Source organism: Crotalus tigris, unplaced genomic scaffold (assembly GCF_016545835.1).
Source record: "Crotalus tigris isolate CLP2741 ecotype Arizona unplaced genomic scaffold, ASM1654583v1 scf7180000017695.2238764, whole genome shotgun sequence".
NCBI classification, from domain to species: domain Eukaryota; kingdom Metazoa; phylum Chordata; class Lepidosauria; order Squamata; family Viperidae; genus Crotalus; species Crotalus tigris.
Genome location: NW_024096573.1, coordinates 1,957,114 through 1,978,760, shown reverse-complemented (window position 1 = coordinate 1,978,760; position 21,647 = coordinate 1,957,114). Strand labels below are relative to the sequence as shown.

Here is a 21,647-nt window from a genome sequence, read left to right as displayed (position 1 = left end):
AGGCTCAAGTCGCAACTACGAAACATTACAAATCCAAATTTCTTTTTCTGACAAAGAATTAAAGAATTAAATTGGGAGACTAAAAATTAGTCCAATTTTACGCGGGGGAAAACCCGAACAACCAACATATATATATGTTTTCTGAGGATTTCGCGGGTGTTTGTATGTAGGTCTTTGGTTGTTCGGGTTTTCTCCTGCGTAAAATTGGAAGTGTCTTGGCGACGTTTCGACGAAGTCCCATTCGTCATCTTCAGGCTGGTGTCTTCAGCTTCGTGCTTAGCAATGTTTCTTCCTTTTAACCCAGTGGGGGTATGAACTGATTGGGTGGGAGCTTGGCTGTGTTCTGATTGGGTGGAGGTGTGTTCTGATTGGTTAGGGGCTTGGCTGTGCTCTGATTGGCTGGGGGGTTGGCTGTGCTCTGATTGGCTGGGGGGTTGGCTGTGCTCTGATTGGCTGGGGGAGTGTTCTGTTTGGTTGTGCTCAGGTTAGTCTGAGTTGCAGAGGGGTTTAAGATTTTGGGCTGCCTTGCTATTTTTTGGCTTCGCGTTCGTGGTCGTGCCTCCTCTTCATGGAGGGTGTCAGTTTGCTTCATGTATGGATTGGAGGGGTTTAAAGTGGCTAATGATGCAGCTGTGGTCTGGCTTCTGGTTTGTGGTCGTGCCTCATCATCGGTGTGGCTTTGGGTTTGTTTTTTGCGTGGATGTGTGGTGGTGACATCCTGTGTGGTTTTTGTGAGTGTGGGTCTGGTATCATTTTTTGTGTTAGGGAGTCGTTTGTCAATAAGGGCGGGTTTCCAAATGGCTGGTAGGCGGGAGGTATCATCTCGCTTGTTCATGCTGTGTGGGCATTTTTCTATCTCGATGGCTTCTCTGATTATTCTGTTATTAAAATGTTCACTTTTGGCAATGGTTCTGGTATTTTTAAAGTCAATTTCATGTCCTGTGGCTTTAAGGTGTTGGACCAGGGAAGATGTTGGTTCCTCTTTTTTGACTGAGTTCTTATGTTCTTCAATGCGTGCACTTATTCTTCTGTTGGTTTGCCCGATGTATGTGGTGGGACAAGTGGTGCATGGGATTTCGTATACTCCTTGATTTTCTAGTTCAATTTTATCTTTGGGGTTTCTAAGGATGGTGGATATTTTTCTGTTTGTGCAGAATGCTGTTTTGATGTTGTGTTTATGGAGGATCTTACTGATTCTGTCTGTGGTGCCTTTTATGTATGGGAGGAGGGCTTTGCCGTTTTCTTGTTCTTTGTCTTGGATTTTAGTGGGGGTTTCTTTTTGGATTAGGTTTGTAATCTTATTTCTATGGAATCCATTGGATGTTAGTACATTGGTGAGAGTGTGTAGTTTGGGTTTTAGGTGTTGTTCGTCAGCTAAGCGTTTTGTTCTGGAGATGAGTGTCTTGGCTACAGAGTTGATCTGTGCTGGGTGGTGGTGTGAGAGAGCGTGCAGATAGCGGTTTGTGTGTGTTTTCTTCTGGTAGATGGTGTGTCCTAGGGAGCCATTGGATTTCTTGTAGACTAAGACATCCAGGAAGGGAAGTTGGTTGTTAGCTTCTGTTTCCATGGTGAACTGTATTTTGGGGTGTAGGCTGTTGAGGTGTGTGAGGAAGTTGTCCAGTTTTTCTTTCCCATGTGGCCAGATTATGAAGGTGTCGTCTACGTATCTGAGCCAGAGTTTGGGTTTGTGATCCGATTTTTCTAGAGCTTGGGTTTCAAAGTGTTCCATGTAGAGGTTGGCAATGACAGGTGAGAGGGGTGATCCCATGGGTGCTCCTTCTGTTTGTTTGTATTTTTGTCCATTATAGATGAAGTATGTGTTGGATAGGCAGTGGTTGGTCAGATCTAAGATGTGTTTGGGGGGGTTATATTTGTTTTGAATAGCTGTCAAGGCTTCTTTGATAGGCACTTGGGTGAAGAGGGATATGACATCGAAGCTCACTAGTAGGTCGCTGGGCTGTAAGTTTTGTTTCTTTATGATCTCTATAAACTGGAACGAGTTTTTTACGTGTGAGGTGATGGATTCTGCATAGGGCTGTAGTTGTTTGGCGAGAAATTTGGCTAGGTTTTGTAGAGGTGAGCCTATGGAGCTGACTATAGGTCTGAGTGGGGTTCCTTCTTATGTATCTTGGGGAGACCATAGAGTTTGGGGCATCTGGATGATTTCTCTCTGGGAATGATTCTTTGCTGGATCTCTTCGCTAATGGGGGAGGCTTTTATTTTGGATCTGGTGGTTTTTTCCAGGTAGGTGGTGGGATCTGTATTTAGGTGTTTGTATGTGGAGTCTTGGAGTAGGTTGGTTAATTTGGTTTGGTAGTCAGATGTGTTCATAACCACCGTGGCGTTGCCCTTGTCTGCTGGTAGGATTATTCTGCTGGTGTCTTCTTTAAGGTTACGTAGTGCTGTCTGTTCCTCTTTGGGTAAGTTGCTTTTGGGTGGCTTGCTGGTGCAGAGGATGTTGGTGATTTCAAGTCTGATTCTGTTAGCGTCGTCGGGTTTGGTTTTGGTCAGGCTGGTTTCAACTCCACATATAATGGTTTCATTCATTATATGTGGAGTTGAAACCAGCCTGACCAAAACCAACCCCGATGACGCTAACAGAATCAGACTCAAAATCACCAACATCCTCTGCACCAGCAAGCCACCCAAAAGCAACTTACCCAAAGAGGAACAGACAGCACTACGTAACCTGAAAGAAGACACCAGCATAATAATCCTGACGAACAACACCTAAAACCCGAACTACACACTCTCACCAATGTACTAACATCCAATGAATTCCATAGAAATAAGATTACAAACCTAATCCAAAAAGAAACCCCCACTAAAATCCAAGACAAAGAACAAGAAAACGGCAAAGCCCTCCTCCCATACATAAAGGCACCACAGACAGAATCAGTAAGATCCTCCATAAACACAACATCAAAACAGCATTCTGCACAAACAGAAAAATATCCACCATCCTTAGAAACCCCAAAGATAAAATTGAATTAGAAAATCAAGGAGTATATGAAATCCCATGCACCACTTGTCCCACCACATACATCGGACAAACCAACAGAAGAATAAGTGCACGCATTGAAGAACATAAGAACTCAGTCCAAAAAGAGGAACCAACATCTTCCCTGGTCCAACACCTTAAAGCCACAGGACACGAAATTGACTTTAAAAATACCAGAACCATTGCCAAAAGTGAACATTTTAATAACAGAATAATCAGAGAAGCCATCGAGATAGAAAAATGCCCACACAGCATGAACAAGCGAGATGATACCTCCTGCCTACCAGCCATTTGGAAACCCGCCCTTATTGACAAACGACTCCCTAACACAAAAAATGATAACAGACCCACACTCACAAAAACCACACAGGATGTCACCACCACACATCCACGCAAAAAACAAACCCAAAGCCACACCGATGACGAGGCACGACCACAAACCAGAAGCCATACCACAGCTGCATCATTAGCCACTTTAAACCCCTCCAATCCATACATGAAGCAAACTGACACCCTCCATGAAGAGGAGGCACGACCACGAACGCGAAGCCAAAAAATAGCAAGGCAGCCCAAAATCTTAAACCCATCTGCAACTCAGACTAACCTGAGCACAACCAAACAGAACACTCCCCCAGCCAATCAGAGCACAGCCAACCCCCCAGCCAATCAGAGCACAGTCAAGCCCCTAACCAATCAGAACACACCTCCACCCAATCAGAACACAGCCAAGCTCCCACCCAATCAGTTCAGACCCCCACTGGCAGTTAAAAGGAAGAAACAGCTAAGACCACACATTGCTGCTCGAAGCACGAAGCTGAAAACACCAGCCTGAATATGACGAATGGGACTTCGTCGAAACGTCGCCAAGACACTTCCAATTTTACGCGGGAGAAAACCCGAACAACCAAAGACCTACATATATATATATATATATATATATATATATATATATATATATATATATATATACCTTGCTTCCTTTTTTTATATTTTTTCCTAAATCAATTGATGCTTTGGGAAATTATCAGAGGTATTGCATCTCTACGCAACATTTTATACTGCAGTATCTTTAGGAGATACCAATATGAAAGTACTCCTCTGCCAATCAAGATGAAATGAGCAAATCTCCTCAAATTGATATTCATGATAGAAATATTGACCACAAAATATGTTGCTGCCTATTTTGAAATCAACAGACTTGACTTTCTTTTCATAAGCTATTTATTTTATTCTACATCTTTTATTTTCTCTGTTTTGTTATTGGTCTCTTTGGGTTGTTTCAATGTTTTCATTAATGTTTTTATTCTAATTTTTAATTATTTTCAAGTCATCTTAGGAAATATTGGAAAATAAATTTCTTGTAATTAAATCAAAGATAAATCCAACTTGATTTTTTTCCCACAAGGCATGAAGAAGCAGTTTTCACTTTTAAAACACTGTAAAATGCTGAACAGAAAAGGGGGGGGGAGAAATGAACTTATAAAATAATTGTATTTAAACTCTATAACAAAAGGGGAAAAAAACTCTCTAATTTCAGTGGACAGTTACTAATTTTTTCATACTGCAAGTTTATGGTGGCTGTATGTTTTCTTCTTCTTCTTCTTCTGCCATATCCGTTATCGGACATAGGCGATCATGTTGGCGATCCTGTTTTTATCAGCTGCCGCATGAAAAAGTGCTGCTGAGTTTTGTCCAAACCAGTCCCTTAGATTTTGAAGCCACGATGTTCTTCTTCTGCCTGGACCTCGTTTGCCTTCAATCTTTCCCTGGAGGATTAAATGGAGTATGTCGTATTTTTCTGGGTGTCGCATCACATGTCCGAAATATTCTAATTTTCATTTTTTAATTGTTTTGATGATTTCCCTTGGCTTTCCCAGGAGGCTTATCATCTCACTTCTGATCTTGTCAACCCAGCTTATACGTAACAGCCGCCTGTAAATCCACATTTCAAATGCTTCTAGTCTCTTCAGGTGGCCTTCTGTCAGAGACCAACTCTCTACTCCATAGAGCAGGATAGAAAAAATATAGCATCTGACAAGCCTGATTTTCAGTCTTAGGCTTATGTCGTGACTGCAGAAGACTTTTTTCATTTTGAATAATGCTGTTCAGGTTTTCTCTATCCTTGTTTTACTTCAGTGGTCATGTCCCAGTTTTCATGTAAATTAGAACTGAGGTGCGTGATCCTTTCAATGGCTGTATGTTTATGTTTCCACAATAGAAACATAGCAAACTTCTCTGATTAAAAACAAAATCCTATATATTCTTCCCATTATTTGCTGGCAGTTTAAACAATGAATTTACAGCACTGTAAAAATATAATAATGATAATTCAGTTCTTATCATAGTTCTTTTTACCGCATTTCAAGAAATTATCTTTATTGTTTAAAAAAGTACATTTACATATTTCTCTCTCTTCCTCTCTCTTTTTATATTTATGCCTATCTGTAGGTAAGTTAATGTTTTCCTAATTATATAAAAAGTAAACTGCTAACCTTATTAGAAGAAATCAGTAAAATCAGAACTACCATTGTTATGCAAATCAAAAATATATAATCCTGTCATGCACAAACCTCCAAATCCATATTGTTAGGTAACAAATATTACAGCTAATATACTTCTGCATATAAAAAGCCTCTTGACCAACATCAAGCTCTTTCTCAGTGAACGCCATAATATCTTACCAGACTTTGAATTGAAGTCTACATGCCAAACAAAGCTCCTCTTAAAGTCTACTCTACATAGTGGAGTTTCATAAGGCTTAAACTGAAATGAAACAGCATAGCCTAACAAATAACTTAGTGTTTCTGCCTACAATGCAATAAAAAGACACTAATAATCTTCATTGTAAATCCTAAATTCACCATCCTATAAAGAACACTGAATGCAGTGAGAAAGGATATAGTTAGATACTCCACAAGAAAGAAAGAACATTATTAGGCAGCTGGGAAGAGGAATCTGGCTTTAGTTAGAAACAAATGCTCTTTTTAAAGCCAACGTGTATTTTCCCAAAGATACTAACAATCATCGGGCCATTATTCACAGACCAAGAACTATTTATAGTACTTCATTAGGTTAAACAGAATGGGCTATCCATTTGAATTCTCAGTATGATCAGTGGCAGGCAACCTACTATGTTATGTCTGTTCCTGACATGACAGGTTGTACTGTTTGGAAGATATGAGGAATTTGCATATTAGAAGCATTTGTAATGCTTTAGAAAAGATAGGCAGAGGGAGCTTAGAATAGGTTCTTCAGATTTATATAGGGTTTGAATAGAAAAAAGAAAATAAGATTCATTTTCAAAATCATCAAAATATTCAGATGATTATTTCCAGGATCCTCTCCAACTACCCCTCTCTAAAAAAAATCTTTTTAAGGAAATGCAAATTTACTACAAGAAAAGCAGAGAGAAAATGTAGTTAGCTATTTCACATTATCCGTTCAGAAATACTGAATACTAATAAAAAGAAGAGTGTCTATCAAGTTCAGAGATGAGATGGGGGTTGGCATATTGGATTATCTGTGAATATAGCAAGTTATGAAATGAAATACAAAAACAGAAATTACAGGAATGTAACATGTATAGTGAATGGAGCCTGGATATTTTTCAAAGTTTACTTTTTAGACAGGTATCTTAAATTTATAGAAATATATTCTTTACTGAATTAAAGTCAATGATTATTTAATTCAACTGAATATTTCACACCTCATATGAAATTGTTAGGACTACAACAAATTTTTTAAGACAATATAAATGATTACAGCCTAATGGAATATATTGAAATTTCAATATAATTTTCGCTGAGCTTTGCATTTTATATCAACAATCAGGGTTGTTGGTTTTTTCTGTGACTGAGCTATACTTATAAGAGAAAGTTTTTTTTTCTTTCAAGAATAAATTTAACCTGACTAGAGAAAGATTGTGTTTAGGATTAAGGTTAAAGTTTTTCAATATATGGTTATTTATATTTGACAATTTATTATAGGTTAGATTAAAATTAGGAGAAGAGTATGTCCAAATGAAGTCAGAAACACTAACAAACTTGCAGTCTTTTATATATATAAATATATTTAACAGTCTTTGTCACCATCCAGAAAGAAAGAACTCATAGTAGTCAGGAACACAGGAATATAATGAGGTATTTTTTTACAGTATACAGATTACACAGAAGAAAAAGGCGGGAAAAAGGGGAAACGCCACCTCTATATTGAAGCAACCAATCATAGCACAGATTGTCTCAAGCATGAGTCAGCACTCTCTAACTAGTCAACTACAACTATCTGTTCTGGCCTATTGTACACTTTACTGTTCCAGCTATTAAATTCAATATCCTAACAGAAAATAATATGAAATTGGTTTTTAAAGTGATCATTGTTAGTATTTTAAGATAGGCTTAAAATTAAATATTCATTTAAACTACAGAGAGTTTCTTGTATTGTACTAATATTTTTGTATGGAAAAATCTTGGAGGCCACTTTTGCTTTATATTTGTTTCATGGTTTTTTGCCATTTTTTAATCTGCCCTATTACTCCTCTCCCCTTTTTTCCCTTTATGTGATTTTGTATTTTAATGTTTGTTTATGAACTGCAATAAAGATATTTGGGGGGGAAGAATATCTCTTAATTATGCTATCCAATGTATGTATAATTATAGACTCCAGTGGTGATTCAACAATGTGTTCTTCTATAATTATTTTTATTAAATATGTAATATTTATTCAAAAGAGATGACAATGGCATTTGGATCACTGAATAGTCTAGAGTGGCCTTTTAATTACAACAAAGTGTAATTAGCAATGTTCTATGACATCCACTCTCCATTCCAAATCTTAGGAGCAATTCTTAACATCATTTTGCCTTTCCATAACTTAAATTCAAGGAATTCAAAATTTAAATGGATTTTCAATGTATACTCTACAACTGCCAACAAAGAGGAGGAGGATTGTACATGAGTTATTAAAATTACAACTTGCAACTGTTATAAATTAAGAAGGAATGGAAGAAAGTCATGCTGATATATGAGGATTAAGTGGAAACAGACAATGTTATTCAAGAAAAGCAGAGTATATCCCATAACAAAGTCAATGGACATTTCAAGAGAATGTAAGACATGGTATCTCTTCATGATCTCTTGCCCCTAAGTTACCCAATGTTATTTGCATAAACATGAATTCTACTAATCAGTGCAAAACAGAACACAATAGAAAAACTTGCATACACCTGATATTCTGTGCTAAATACGGTAACTGTTTTATTCTGAATATTACAGTTGCACAGTCTATATTAATGTATATACATAAGACTTTGCTAATGCATAATGACAGTTTATATGATCTTGTACATTACTGTACATTACATTACTGTCAATATTCCAAATATTCTCAAGTGAAAAATTAGCAATTAAAATGGAGGTCTCACAATTTTTCACACTATAGAAGAGGCATACTTATAGTTGCACCTTACTTATTTTCTCCAACCAAAATATGGGGAGACAGGGGCTGTAGCAAGTGACGAAATAGGAAGCAACAAAACAAAGGTTGTGAGCCTAGGTTCAGCCCTCTGTAAGCCGTTTAATGTTAAATCTATCTTCTTCCTTACTTAAAGTGGCTGTAATTTGAATTTTTCTCTAAATGTTTCCAATACATAATTTATTGGAATTCCAAACTCTTACACTGCTCCAAGGCCTTATTAGTTTTAGTTTTTAAAAGATTCAGCAAGATAATAATAAAAAATGCAATGGAAAGATTCCTGCAACATTATGATTGGGCAATTATGGTTTGTAAAGAATGTAGCAACACACAATTATTTTGTTCTCTCATATTCCGTGGATTTACACCCAAACACCTAGAGACATACACCTATGAGTATATGTGTATGTATGTGTGTGTGTATGTGTGTGTGTGTGTATGAGCATAAAATGCTTTTATAAAAAGCATAAAAATACAATACATATTTTTAAAATTTACCTTATTTTGTATCTATTTCTGAGGCCCTGTATATGTATAGTTACAAAGTATGCCTGTGAACACTATCATCAAAATATTAAAAAATGAATCCAATACTGCTTTTCAGTTATTTGATTTTAACATATAAACAGGATTTGTGGTTGGAGGCAGCTAAACAGTATTGTCCCACAAAGTCTACATCTGATGCCACCTCACACTATCCTTTAATATCAGAACTGGGTTGCTCCCAGCACAGCTTAAGATATGATAGGATGAGTTATTCACTAATCAAATGATGCCATGAATGGATGAGAACTACTACAGGTTTTCCCAGAATATACCTGAGCCAGTTGCAAACACCCTACTAATCAGCGACAAATACCATTGAAAAACCTTATGTTCCAACAAGCAGTCTGGTAAGCATTGATTGGCTGGCTATTTTATAGCTATCACTATTAGCTAGAAAATGCATTTGCTGATTGGCTATTAAAACGTGCACAGTTTAAAAGTTAAAAAACAAACAAATGAAAAACAGAAAAAAATCGAGAATACTGATCCAGTCACATGCATTATAGAGCCTGTTTATTTAGCATTACTTCACTTGTAGTGACTTGTCCCTATCCCCAAAATAGTAAATAATCTCTAGCCATCCTAATGTCCTTCTGGGCTAGCCAGTCAGTAGCTATATACTATAAGCACTAAGACACAAATTGTCTCCTAACATGCATTGTATATTCAGAGCCTCATAATTTCAAGAAAACCATTTTGTTTAACTATGAAGGAACAAGGACTGTGTGCTTGATATTTTTCCCGCATATTCCAGTTGTATATTTAAGGCCAGTCAGTACAAAACTATACATGAAATTAATTTCATTAATGAATATTTTTTGTGTATTTAATTAACAGCTGAAGGGGGAAAAAATAGCCTTAGAATTGCAGAGGTTGGGAAGAGATGCTAAAGTCATTCTTAGCCTGGCATAGCCAGCACCAGGTAGCACAGAAGTTGCCTTTCTGAAGTTCATATTTGCATTTCAAGGGGAGTTCCCACTGAGGCCCAGTAAGGCTTTAAAGCAACTTATCCAGCTGATCTATAATCAGCCTTTAATTGTTTCTAAATGCATATTAACATTTCCCTTGAAAACTACCTGCAATGGAAACTTTTTTTTCTGGAAGTAGCATTTCATATGTGTGTTGTGGGAGGTTAAAACTAATGACCACTTTATAATTTTGTGAAGTGACATGTCTACCCATCAGTCGAATGACTTCATGTAAAACTGTCTAATACACAGAACAAATTTAATCTTTAGTTAGTCAGGTACGGAGACTAATCTCTAGCCTGATGCTTTCCAGTAAGGTTAATTACCAAACAGCCTTTAAACTCTGGTGTCTCATAGTCCAACATTTCAATCATGTTAACACTTTGGCTTTTTGAGTTATTTTGAATTTTCAAGCAGTCCATTAACTCTTCAAACATAATAATTTGCACTGAGAATTATATAAGAAAAAAAAAATCCTAAAATGAGGTAAAATTGATGCCAGTTCAAATACATCTGGCCTACAGGCAGTTATCCAATATCACACTTTCCAAATATATTAGACTTCAGTTTCCTGATTTCCCAAGCAGCATGGAGAACATGACTTTTGAAAGTTATCATTTAGCTTATCTGAATTGCATTTCAATATTATCAATCAAATGGCTATTGCCTTTCACCTTCTATGTTAATAAAAATCAGATAAACAGTATAACTGAGAAATAAGTTGTGACAGCAAACAAAAATTTTCTAATGTCATTTATTTCACTGTTAGCTGAGTCCAACTAAGCTGGTTCCAAGATTCAAGAGAAGCCTTTTTGCGGGTTTGGGATTTATTCAATTTCACAAGCCAAATAAAACATGAATGAAGGGGATCGGTTGTTTCAGATGTCACCATGAAACATTGGGAGGGGAGGTGCTCCTAGAACTCTTCTGGATGAAAGTTCATAGAGAGTATAAGCTTTTAAGTGAAAAAGCGCTGAAAGTTATGTTGCCTTTTCTTTCAGCAAATTTTTGAGAAAGTGGTTTTTCAGCCATCACTGCAACCAAGAAAAATTTCACTCCGGGGCGTTGTTGAAATATGCCATCAGAAGCAAGCTCACAAATCTCATTAAGATTTACAACTGATATATTAAAGTGAGGGGGAAGAGGGAAGACTGTTAATGAAATATATATTATTTCAATACTCTGTTTATTGTCTTCATTAAAAAAAATAGTCCCAGATGTTCTATGGTCTTGAAAAAGTTAAAACATCCATTAGTGCTCTGAACTGCTTAAATTACTTAAAATCAGTAGCACATTTTATGCATTTGAGAGAGGGAAGGATTTTAAAATTATAGCTCTGTTTACACAGCACATTATAACAAAATAGAAAACTACATTATGGCTTATCATATTATGTGAACTCAGTTTCTAAATCCAGTTTTGGAAAACTGGACTTTGAGTGATCAAGTAACTGCGCACAAAGAAATATCTTTCACAAATTTTTAAAATATATTTCTAACGTTCTATACCTGACTTCTGTAATTCTGATTTAAAATATTAATAACAAATGAATTTCAAGGATATATACTACATCAACATCATATACTACTACATCAATTTACACATTTTCTGATATCAGAAATTAAGTTTCTTGTCAAATGAGACTGATAAAAACAGAAAATACAATTTTAAATAGACAGTTTTACAACTTCCAGCATTATTCCCTATAAATGTCAACAATGAACCTCAGTTAAAAACTGAATCTGAAGCTTTCAATTAAATCTTCTTTTAAGATCCTTCTAAGATTACCCCTCACACATGGTAAGTATAATCAAAAGATTTTATCTTAACCCTTTAAAATAAATTTATTTCTATTGTGAAGAAAAGAATCAGCACCCTTAAATCAGCAGACGCTATAGGCTACTCTGCTATACATCAATAGACATCTGCATTATTAAAGTATTTCAGTACTGACAAACTAAAATCCACACTATTTTGAAAGTATTATACCTTAATAGATAACAACAGAGAAATAGTAATGAAACAGCTCTGCTACTAACAAAATGGCAATGTCCCATTCCATTCATTAGACTGTCAACTCCTAATTCATCTCTTTTGCAACATCTTTAGTCATAATATAGTATAATATCCTGCTGATATCAATTTATACACTTTTTTAATCCCTGAAATTGATTTTGTTCTCTTAATAGTAATGCTTCAGGAAGCAATCTTGATGAAATGTGAGAAATTAGAAAAAGCTTGCTATAGTACTACATGGTCAACATTATGTTCTTGTATATGTTCCTGTTAAATACTGTGCCCTAACCTGCCTAACATTCAATTAAATGAACATTGTGGTACTTAAGAAGTAATGCCTTTGGAGAATTTTAGAAAGTTTTGCCAACTTTGTTCCTTTTTATTTGGATTTCTCTTCCTTCTCTTGTGCTTTTTTTCCCAACTAAGCAACATTATGATGACACTTTGGTCTTTTCCAGTTATTAAGATCCAATACTTCTTTTTCTAAGCTTTATAAACCTCTAAGAATAAACTCACTGATTCAAGAGGTGGACATTTTGGAGTGCTCCAGAAACTGCATTTGGTCCTCTGGCCATGCCACATCCCCTTTTATACTATGCCATTCTGGGGGCAGTTCCTAAAATTATAGTAAATTTTCCAAACTACAAATGTTTTGGGTTCACCCAGGAATGGTATAACAAATCTGCAGGTTTGTACATCTCTAAAAATACCTATTAGCTCCACTCCATTCTTTTCTTCATCTAGCTTCCTGGCCATCTATTTTTCTTTCCTCACTTAACTACTGCTGTTTTCATTTAGAAAGGTTTTCTCTTCCACATCTCATTTAGCTCACTTTTCTGTATCATTCCTGGAGCCTCTTTAGTTTCTCCCAATTATACTCCATACCTGTTTTGTATTTAGTACAATTTTTATATACATCTTCCAAGTTTTCCATTGTCTTTTTTATTTTCATTTTATGAAGAGAGTATATTTTGGGGGTAAAATGTTTAAATTTACAGAAGTAGACCTATCAAGATTGAAAGGTTGAGTTTATACCTCACACTATCTGTAAGGATTATGTCAAAAGCTGGATTTAAGTTAATAAGGGTAGCATACAGTTTCTCTTTGGTTGGGTTAGGCTCCCTCCCTTCCTGTGAACAGGGACAATAATAGCTAAATCCCACTCTGGGAACATGTTTTCTGCATGTATTTAAAAAGGGCTGCCAAAGCTGAGTCCACCAACCAGACTTCCTTTTAACCAATTCAGAGAAGAATATGATTTCCACCCAGGATACTCCCATTTTTAATTGACATCACATCAGTTTGTGAAACACCCATTCAAACAGCAAATCAAGTATTATCCAAGAATCAATCTAGAATTCAGTTTCACTTTATATAATTTGCAAGAATTCCTTTCCCAAACTATTGATGACAACTTAGTCTTCCTACTACAACCTCACTATCAAACATAAGGCATTTATGATTTTTTTTCTTCCATGATCAGCTGACACTTGTTTTTCGTGGTTGAGTTCCACCTCGTGCAAGACATTATTTATTTATTTTTATTTACTTTGTCTTATAAACAATTCAAATCAGATATACTCTGAGTGGTTTACATATTCTGCAATGTTATCATTGGTTTAATGGGTTATATCATTAAAAATGAACAACAGCCCTTCACCATGGTACCAGCTATCCCAAATCAGGGGATCAAGAAGAGTTACCTCCAGGTAACTCTGAAAATGACATTTCCTGGAAATTGAATCTCACAGAAAGCCCCTCTTCTCAATTTCACAAAATGTTTACTTAGAACATGCTGTCCTGGAGATACAGCATGAGCCATAAAATGGCTTCAAGGACCAACATATTTTATCTGATTGGTTAGGCTTATACTTAGAGCAATTAATGAATCCAACTATTGCAAAATTTACAATGAGTAAATTGTAGTACAATTGGAATTACATTATGTGTAATATTAGGGTAATATGAATCAGGCTAATGTTAAACAAGCCATGGTAAAAATAAACCATGGTTTAGTGTGCTTGGAACCAAGACATACTGGACTTTAAACTCTAGAGCTCCAGTGACCTTTAAACCCCCCCCCCATCTTTTATTCTATATTTACAACTCCATTCATTTCCCCTTTTGTTCTCTATGAATGGCATTCTGTAACTGAATATACATGTGCTGTCACTTTTTTTTTAGCTTTTCTTTTAAATCCTTATTTTAAAATCCATGCTTTTAGGTTATTTTTCACTTTAATTCTCATGCATGTGTTAACCACATTTTTTTACATCCATCCCTTTACATTTTCCCCTCTGCTGACCTTTTCCTATTTTAGATTGTAAGGACTTGGAGTCCTTTTGATTCTCTTTATAAAAACTCTGTATACTGCCATGTACATTAACTGCTTTATTTATTTTTCTTTTTATGACCCTGTAATCCCTAAATATGAACAAGAACTTTTTTTACATAGTTAACACATTATTTTCACAATCAGTAATGTATTACTGTATTCCTTTTCTTTCTAAATATGAACTATGAACATACAGATGTTCATATATTTCCTTTAGTGTAAGGCTTCTTTGATGTTGCAAATGTTCATAAAACTACACTAAGACCTGTTATGGCAAATTATGCAAAAAGCGCTGAAACACTTCAAATGGAAAAATTTTAAAGGAGCAGCACAAAATAAATGCTGACAGTGAAAAAGAGAAGCAAATCAGAGTAAGGGCAGTCCCAAAATCAGAAATTATTGTAAGTATTGGATTTTATTAAAGTTTAAGACAAGTTTTTTTTTAAATGCTAGAGTAAGTAGACAAATGCTTTTTGAACAGTAGGACTCTAAACAACTTAGTATATTATCCTTGACTCTAAAATGAATGTTTTGAAAAGTTTCAGAAACTTTGAACAACTGTATAACATTCCACTCTTGACAGTCTATAAAAGCTGTCTGTAAAGCTATTATGTGATCATATAGTGAGCTTCAGTACTTGCTGCAGGATGACTCACTCTGTGTTTGTGGATTTAATCTTCTGAAACTGACTGTAAACCTCAAGAAACCAAAATGTTTCTCCTGGAAGTCTGCACATTTTCTGCCCCTGTCTTCTGGACCATATAAAGGAATAATTATTTCATTAAATGTAAGATGAACTATTTGCATAACTATTCTAACTGAAATCAGGAAGTGTTCAGTCAGTAGGTTCAGTACCACCAGAAATAGTTCTCAGAATGTAATAATTTCATTTAAAAGAGAATTGATTCAAGGTCTTGACTTCAGTAAGATTAGTACACTGGTATTAACTAGTAGTGTTTTCAAATTTGTGATCTTAAATTATGTTTCTATTTTTTTTAAGAGGAATTCATCTAAGGCTGAGAATACAATCCTAAATGTATTTTTGTATACAACAAATCCTAGTGAAATGATAATGCATCAAATTGTGGCATTAAGACCTAATTCTGCTTTCGTTTTTATTAGTGAGGCTTTCTGTTGAGAAAATATATGTAGAATATAAGATTATGACCCATAATCTTAGTTTAAATAGCAGCTTCCTAAATTATGAGCAATCTGAGAAATTTTTTTGCCTTCTTTAAAGATTTTGTATTTAATATCTACATATCAGAAAGAAAGTCATTTCCCTGACAGTTTCTGCTTGGATTGAAATAGTTATGGATTCAGAATGTGTGTGTGTGTGTGTGTGTGTGTGTGTGTGTGTGTGTGTATGTGTGTGTTGCAATCATACACATATTTACTATAAATCTCACTTGTGAATAAGGGCGCTTATCTACTGTATAGGCTAACAGTTGCAACCCTAGGAACACTTCTAATATGAAGTCCAATGATAACTCTTAATTCTATAATATTCATTAGAACCAACATTATTACATTTGTACTAAAAATCTTACAGGGAAAAGAAGGACAACAGCAACAATCCACATAAGTGAATTACCAATAATCACAATTTGTATTGTGAACACAAATAATAATATAATGGACAGTACTATCAGAAATTCCCCAAATGAATATAAGTTAGCAAGCAACAAAGATGGTATGGTTATCATCAACACAATCATGCTTGTTCTTACAAGCATAATTCAGTCCAAAATTTATGTTGCAAAGCAAGACAGTTGTTAATGAGTTTTGCCCCATTTTATGACCTTTTTGTCACAGTTGTTAATTGAATCACTGCAATTGTTAAGTTAGTAAGACAGTTGTTAAGTGAATCTGGCTTCCCCATTGATTTTGCTTGTCAGAAGACCGCAAAAGGGGATCACATGATCCCAGGTTACTGCAACCATCATAAATATGAGCCAGTTGCAAAGCATCTGATACTTACACTCAGGTAACTATTCAAAGGATTCAAAGAATAGGTATTTTTTCCATTGACTTCTTTCTTCATGTAATTTTAGTTTAATATAAAAATAATCTTAATATTGCTTTCCTTTGTATGTCATGGAAGCAAAATATGTAATCTTGGTTGAACAAACTATTTACTCAGGCTAATAAAAAGATTCACGTGGATAACAAGCAAGCCAGAAAGATACTGTATGACTCTGTTGTAGTCCTGTGTTCAAGTCTTATTTAAAAAATAAAATAAAAACAGCAAAGTTATCAAGTCATGGATTTTCCCTATCATGGAACCCCATGAGACAATAATTATATTTTATCATGTATTTCCAGAGCTTCAACTAGACTTACAAGATTCAAAAGAGTGTCATTCTCAAACAGAATATGAAAAAAATCCCTATTAAATAGCAAAGCAGCAGAAAGTTAGAAATTACATGATAGGTGAACTATAGAATACTTACAGTATATGAAATACAAGAGGAAAATGCTACCGGAAACTCCATTTTAATAAACCTAAAGTAAATGTAATTTTAAAATACACAGCCACAGTGAAGACATAAAATATAATTAAGAAAACAATCCACACATTAGAGTATTCATCACAAAGTCAACAGACCTCAGTCACATACAGAGTTCCTACAGTTCTATTTCTATTTACTTGGAAATTTTCCTTGGCTATTTGAATCAAAGTTGTGTTCAGATAAATTTAACTAACCAGTCTCTGTAAGTACATTTTTCAAAAGTAATCTTAGCTGAAAATTTCATGCAGCATGAATTTCCCCAAATCAGCAGAGGATGCTCAGGTATTTGTCACAAGATATGGAACTCTTGTGATGACAAAGAAAGGCATCAAGTATAGCAAAGAGGCTTTGAATGCATTAGAGAGATTTTCCCGCCACCAAATTAAAGTGTTATTCGTCAATTTTTCAGCTAACATAACAATTTCTAATGGTTTATGGGTGTGCAATTCATTATATGAAATATCATCATCATCATCATCATCATCATATTATTATTATTATTATTGTTGTTGTTGTTGTTGTTGTTGTTATTATGAATAACCACACTTCAGTTCCAAAATAATAAATAGCAAAATATTATAATTTTATGCATCTTGAAGCTGAAGTTGGATAATGTCAAGGAGAGGAATGGTACTTTGATATTAGTATCAATACTGATTACTTGTTTAACTCATAGGCTCGAGTCTGGGTAGAGATAAGAGCAAGGATAAAGATTGAAGTTGTGTTAAAATAAAAGTAGAACAGGTCTGCAAGGATCAATATATTCATCATGTCATAGATCAGGTCTACATATGATATCATAGCATTTATAAAGAAAGCAAGATATTCTAATTAAATTCACACTTCATCCAAAACATACATTACTGTATACACACAGTAATATGCATACATATCTACACCCCCATGAGAACATCCTTTCTATTGTATAAGAATAAATACATGCTATGACATTTTTCAGAGCATGCAGAATTAAAGTAAAACCACACTTGTTTTTTATTATGATTCAAAAATTATTTGTCACACTACCATAATATTATCTGCATCAAAACATTTGTTTGCTTGCTTGTATTCCAATATCTATATTTGAAAAAAAATTCAGAATAAAAGCTTGGCAATTGGCAAACATATATTCAAATTTTACACTTACCAGCATTTTGAATGTTAACTGGACCAATAAAAAGAATCACCCTTTATTTTTGATCTGTAGCATGATAATCAGCGTATTTTCCTTAGATAATTTTACTTGTATATTAATATCTAAGCATATCTTAGATCAATGGTAGCGAACCTATGGCACACGTGCCAGAGGTGGCACTCAGAGCCCTCTCTGTGGGCACACGTGCCGTTGCCCCAACCCCACTTCCTCTCATGGCCCCTTCCTCCCCAGCAGCCCCCCTGGAAGTGAGTCACCCCCAAGCATGGCCCCCGCAGAGCAGCGCAGCCAAGGACATGGCAGTCAGGCAGCATAGAAAAGACTCTGCCCTCATGCCCCATCACGCACAGTTGATGCTGTGGGATGCGGGCAGAGGGCGTGGCCTCCATGGCACTGCTGGACTGCCTGGGCGATCTGCGGCAGGCCCTGGAGGTGGTGAGTAGCCCTGCAGCAGGCGGGGTGGGGGCGGGGCAGGGGGTGGAGCGAGGGTGGGGCCAAATTTTGAGCACTCAGTCTCTAAAAGGTTCAGCATCACTGTCTTAGATATTAGATCTAAGCATTAATATCTAACTTTGGTATAATTTTAGATGGATATTAATACCTTCCAAAGTTCAAATATGTATACTACACATCACAATAAAATTTCTGTGATTATCATATTTGATACATCTCAAGATATTTTAAAAGCACATAAATAACACATACATTTGAAAAGCAAACTCCTCAAATATATATACCATAAATATATCCTCATTAAGAAATCATAATTGCTTGCAAATTTCTTTTGGCAATATGCTCAAAAGCAAATGAGTTGCTTTTCTACAATATTCTCCTTTTGATATCTAAGAATTATAATTAAATTTCTTGGGGGAGAGCTGAGAACTACAAAGTGAATGGAGCCACATTACACATGAGCAAAACTGGGGTTGGGAATTTTTTCTTGATTTATGCTATTTTAACCTAATCTATAGTTTTCAGGTATTTCCACCTAAATTACTATCAATTTTCAGCAATCATGGTCTGCGGAACTTTCAGAAGCTGCAATTTTTTTCCAGATACAGACAACTGATTACTGGAGTAATAAATGAAATGGTTCTCAGATTATTTTATTCTCCAAAGCACCCTCGCATTCCTCCATGACCATCATACAATAATGGTATATTGGACATGCTCTAGGCCAGGCATGTCAAACTCACGACGTCATGTGACATCATGCAATGTATCGGGACTTTTTCCACATTGCCGGCAATGGCATGGGCGCGGTTTTGGCGTGATGCATCCAGCCCACAGGCCGGCAGTTTGGCATGCCTGCTCTAGGCCAATGTTTCTCTATCTTGGCAACTTTAAGCTGTAATGGATTTTACCCCCCAGAATTCCCCAGTCAGAATTCCAAAGGTGGAAAACACTGATCTGAGCCCTAGTCTTGGGCACACTACCTGTCTCTGATTTCAACATCCTTACATTATTCTATTCATATGCAGCAAAGAAACTATATACATGCAGAATCTTAGACTTATTCCATAATGTTTGGATGAATGAAATATAGGCCGCTTTAATGACCTTCCTACCATATTAATTTTATTCCTGATATACTTCTCTTTCAGTCTTGATGGTGAAATAGTTCATAGGAGCCACTTTTTTTGTGTGAGCACCATATGGCGCAGAGTATACCATAAATAAGTAACTGTGATAGCCTATTTGCCACTCTAACTTCAAGAAGCCTGACAAAAATAGCACTATTAGCTCTAATTTCTGAAAATAGTTAAAAACATATACACATAAACAGTACTGTACTGCAACTTTTTTTAAAAAAAGGGAATTAATAAATTTTCACAAATTATTGACCTCATTTTTACAGACTCAAATGTTTAAAAATTGCTAATTCAAAAATACACACACACATAGTATGAAAATGTAACAAATGCATATATTTTACCATGCAAATTGAAAAACAATTATTAACTACAGTTTTGTTTAGTTTTAATTGGTACGCTTAACTTTGTTTTTTTTCAATAAGGCAAGTCACAGATGATGACTTCTTCTGTGTAATAATAAAATATGCGAATCTAGGAATGCAAACATTTCTAGAATGCTTAATTCACTATGTCTTCATTCACTGAACATTCTTAAATACATTTATTTGGAAATAAACTTCACTCTTCCAAGTGCTTTAAAATAGATGAATAAACAGCATGAGCCTATGAACATTTATCTACTTAAAGTAAGCTCCAATTCGATACAATTTAATGCTAAATAAATGTGAAAAGGATTTTAGCTTTATAACCTTCATCTAATAATTATTTACTTAAAAGTGCATCTCACTGGGTTCAATTATTCTTTATTTATTTAACACATTTTTATATCCCCTCCTATGTTAAAAAAAAAAAAAAAGTCTCGCTGTCTTATGCCAGACAGATACACAAGGGACTGCAGTCACACAGTGCAACCAGATATATTTCTACTAAAAAGAAAAAAGAAATCATTGAATTCAATAGGGCTTCCTCTCTGGTAAGGAAGTATTAAAATGACTGATTGTAACCTTAAACAGGATTTGCTAGGGAATGAGTCCCATAAAATTTACTGCGCCTTAAACAAGAAAGTTTAAAATCACTTTGAACAGATTAGGGTCATACAGGTTCAAGGCCTTACCACACATTACAGACAATAAGATCTGTTTCGCTATATTAAGTTTATGATTCTTCTTAGCTATTATTGTGCAATCTTATCCATGTCCACCCAGAAATAACTCATTGAATTAAAGGAACTTCCCAGGAATGGAACAGGAGGTAGGAAATTACCTACCAAATTAAAATTTTCCCTAATTTTTCAAATTATATTAACTTGTCTGTACAGTATTTTATTCCTGAGTCTTTCCTGAATAAAATAATCAAAGGAACAGTGACAAATATTGTTCAGTGTCTGGCAATACTGAATATACATAAAACCAATGTCAAACTGTTTTAGAATATTTTTAGATGTTCTTCTCATTTACCTGGTGGGCAGTTGCAGTCCAAAGAAGCTTCTCTTACTGTCCTGATTTTTGCCATATGTTCATAGGTCTTCTGTAGGGAAGAAAAAAATGTCTGAAAAAACAGTCCTTTGCAGCAAAAGCTGAATGAGAGAACTAATGTCAAATCTGTTCTACGGTATTTATAAGAAGTAAATATACAATAAATTGATATTAGCCCATTTAACTTTCATGTTTTCCAGACTTTGTATGTTAATCAATTGATCACTTGTTCAATGTAGTCTTAACCACAGTTTAAATCAGAAGTGAATCAAGCATATATTTCCAGATGTTCTTACAGTCCCATTCTCTCATCTGTAATGATTGGCTGTCCTGGCAGAGGATATGATGAGCAATAGAATTTAATAACTTTTGGGGCGAAATCTATTGCTGCCCCTGATTTAAATATCACACATAAACTCAAGAAAATTAAGGTCTTGCATATGAAAACAATTGCTTATCTTCCCCCACAGTAACTATGCAGATACAGAGAATTTGGTTTGGGGCAGTATCTGAAAATGAAAGATGAAAGAGCAAGGAATATTTTGTACATGCAGGTCAACTGTTTCCACGTTACAGATATAGCTCCTGCCAGTTGAAATCTACTTGCTGTTAAGCAGTCTCCTTGGACTGGTCCTT

General features: G+C 35.3%; 1 protein-coding gene across 5 annotated transcripts in view; it reads right to left on the bottom strand.

The window, feature by feature from the left end:
- LOC120305928 (collagen alpha-1(XXV) chain-like) overlaps nt 1-21,647 on the bottom strand; it is a 310,346-nt gene that overhangs the window by 228,488 nt on the left and 60,211 nt on the right. For all 5 annotated transcript variants that reach the window (XM_039338369.1, XM_039338367.1, XM_039338371.1 and 2 more), the window contains one exon: nt 20,994-21,063. In XM_039338369.1, coding sequence (XP_039194303.1) covers nt 20,994-21,063 — 70 coding nt within the window. The remainder of the gene's footprint in view (nt 1-20,993; nt 21,064-21,647) is intronic.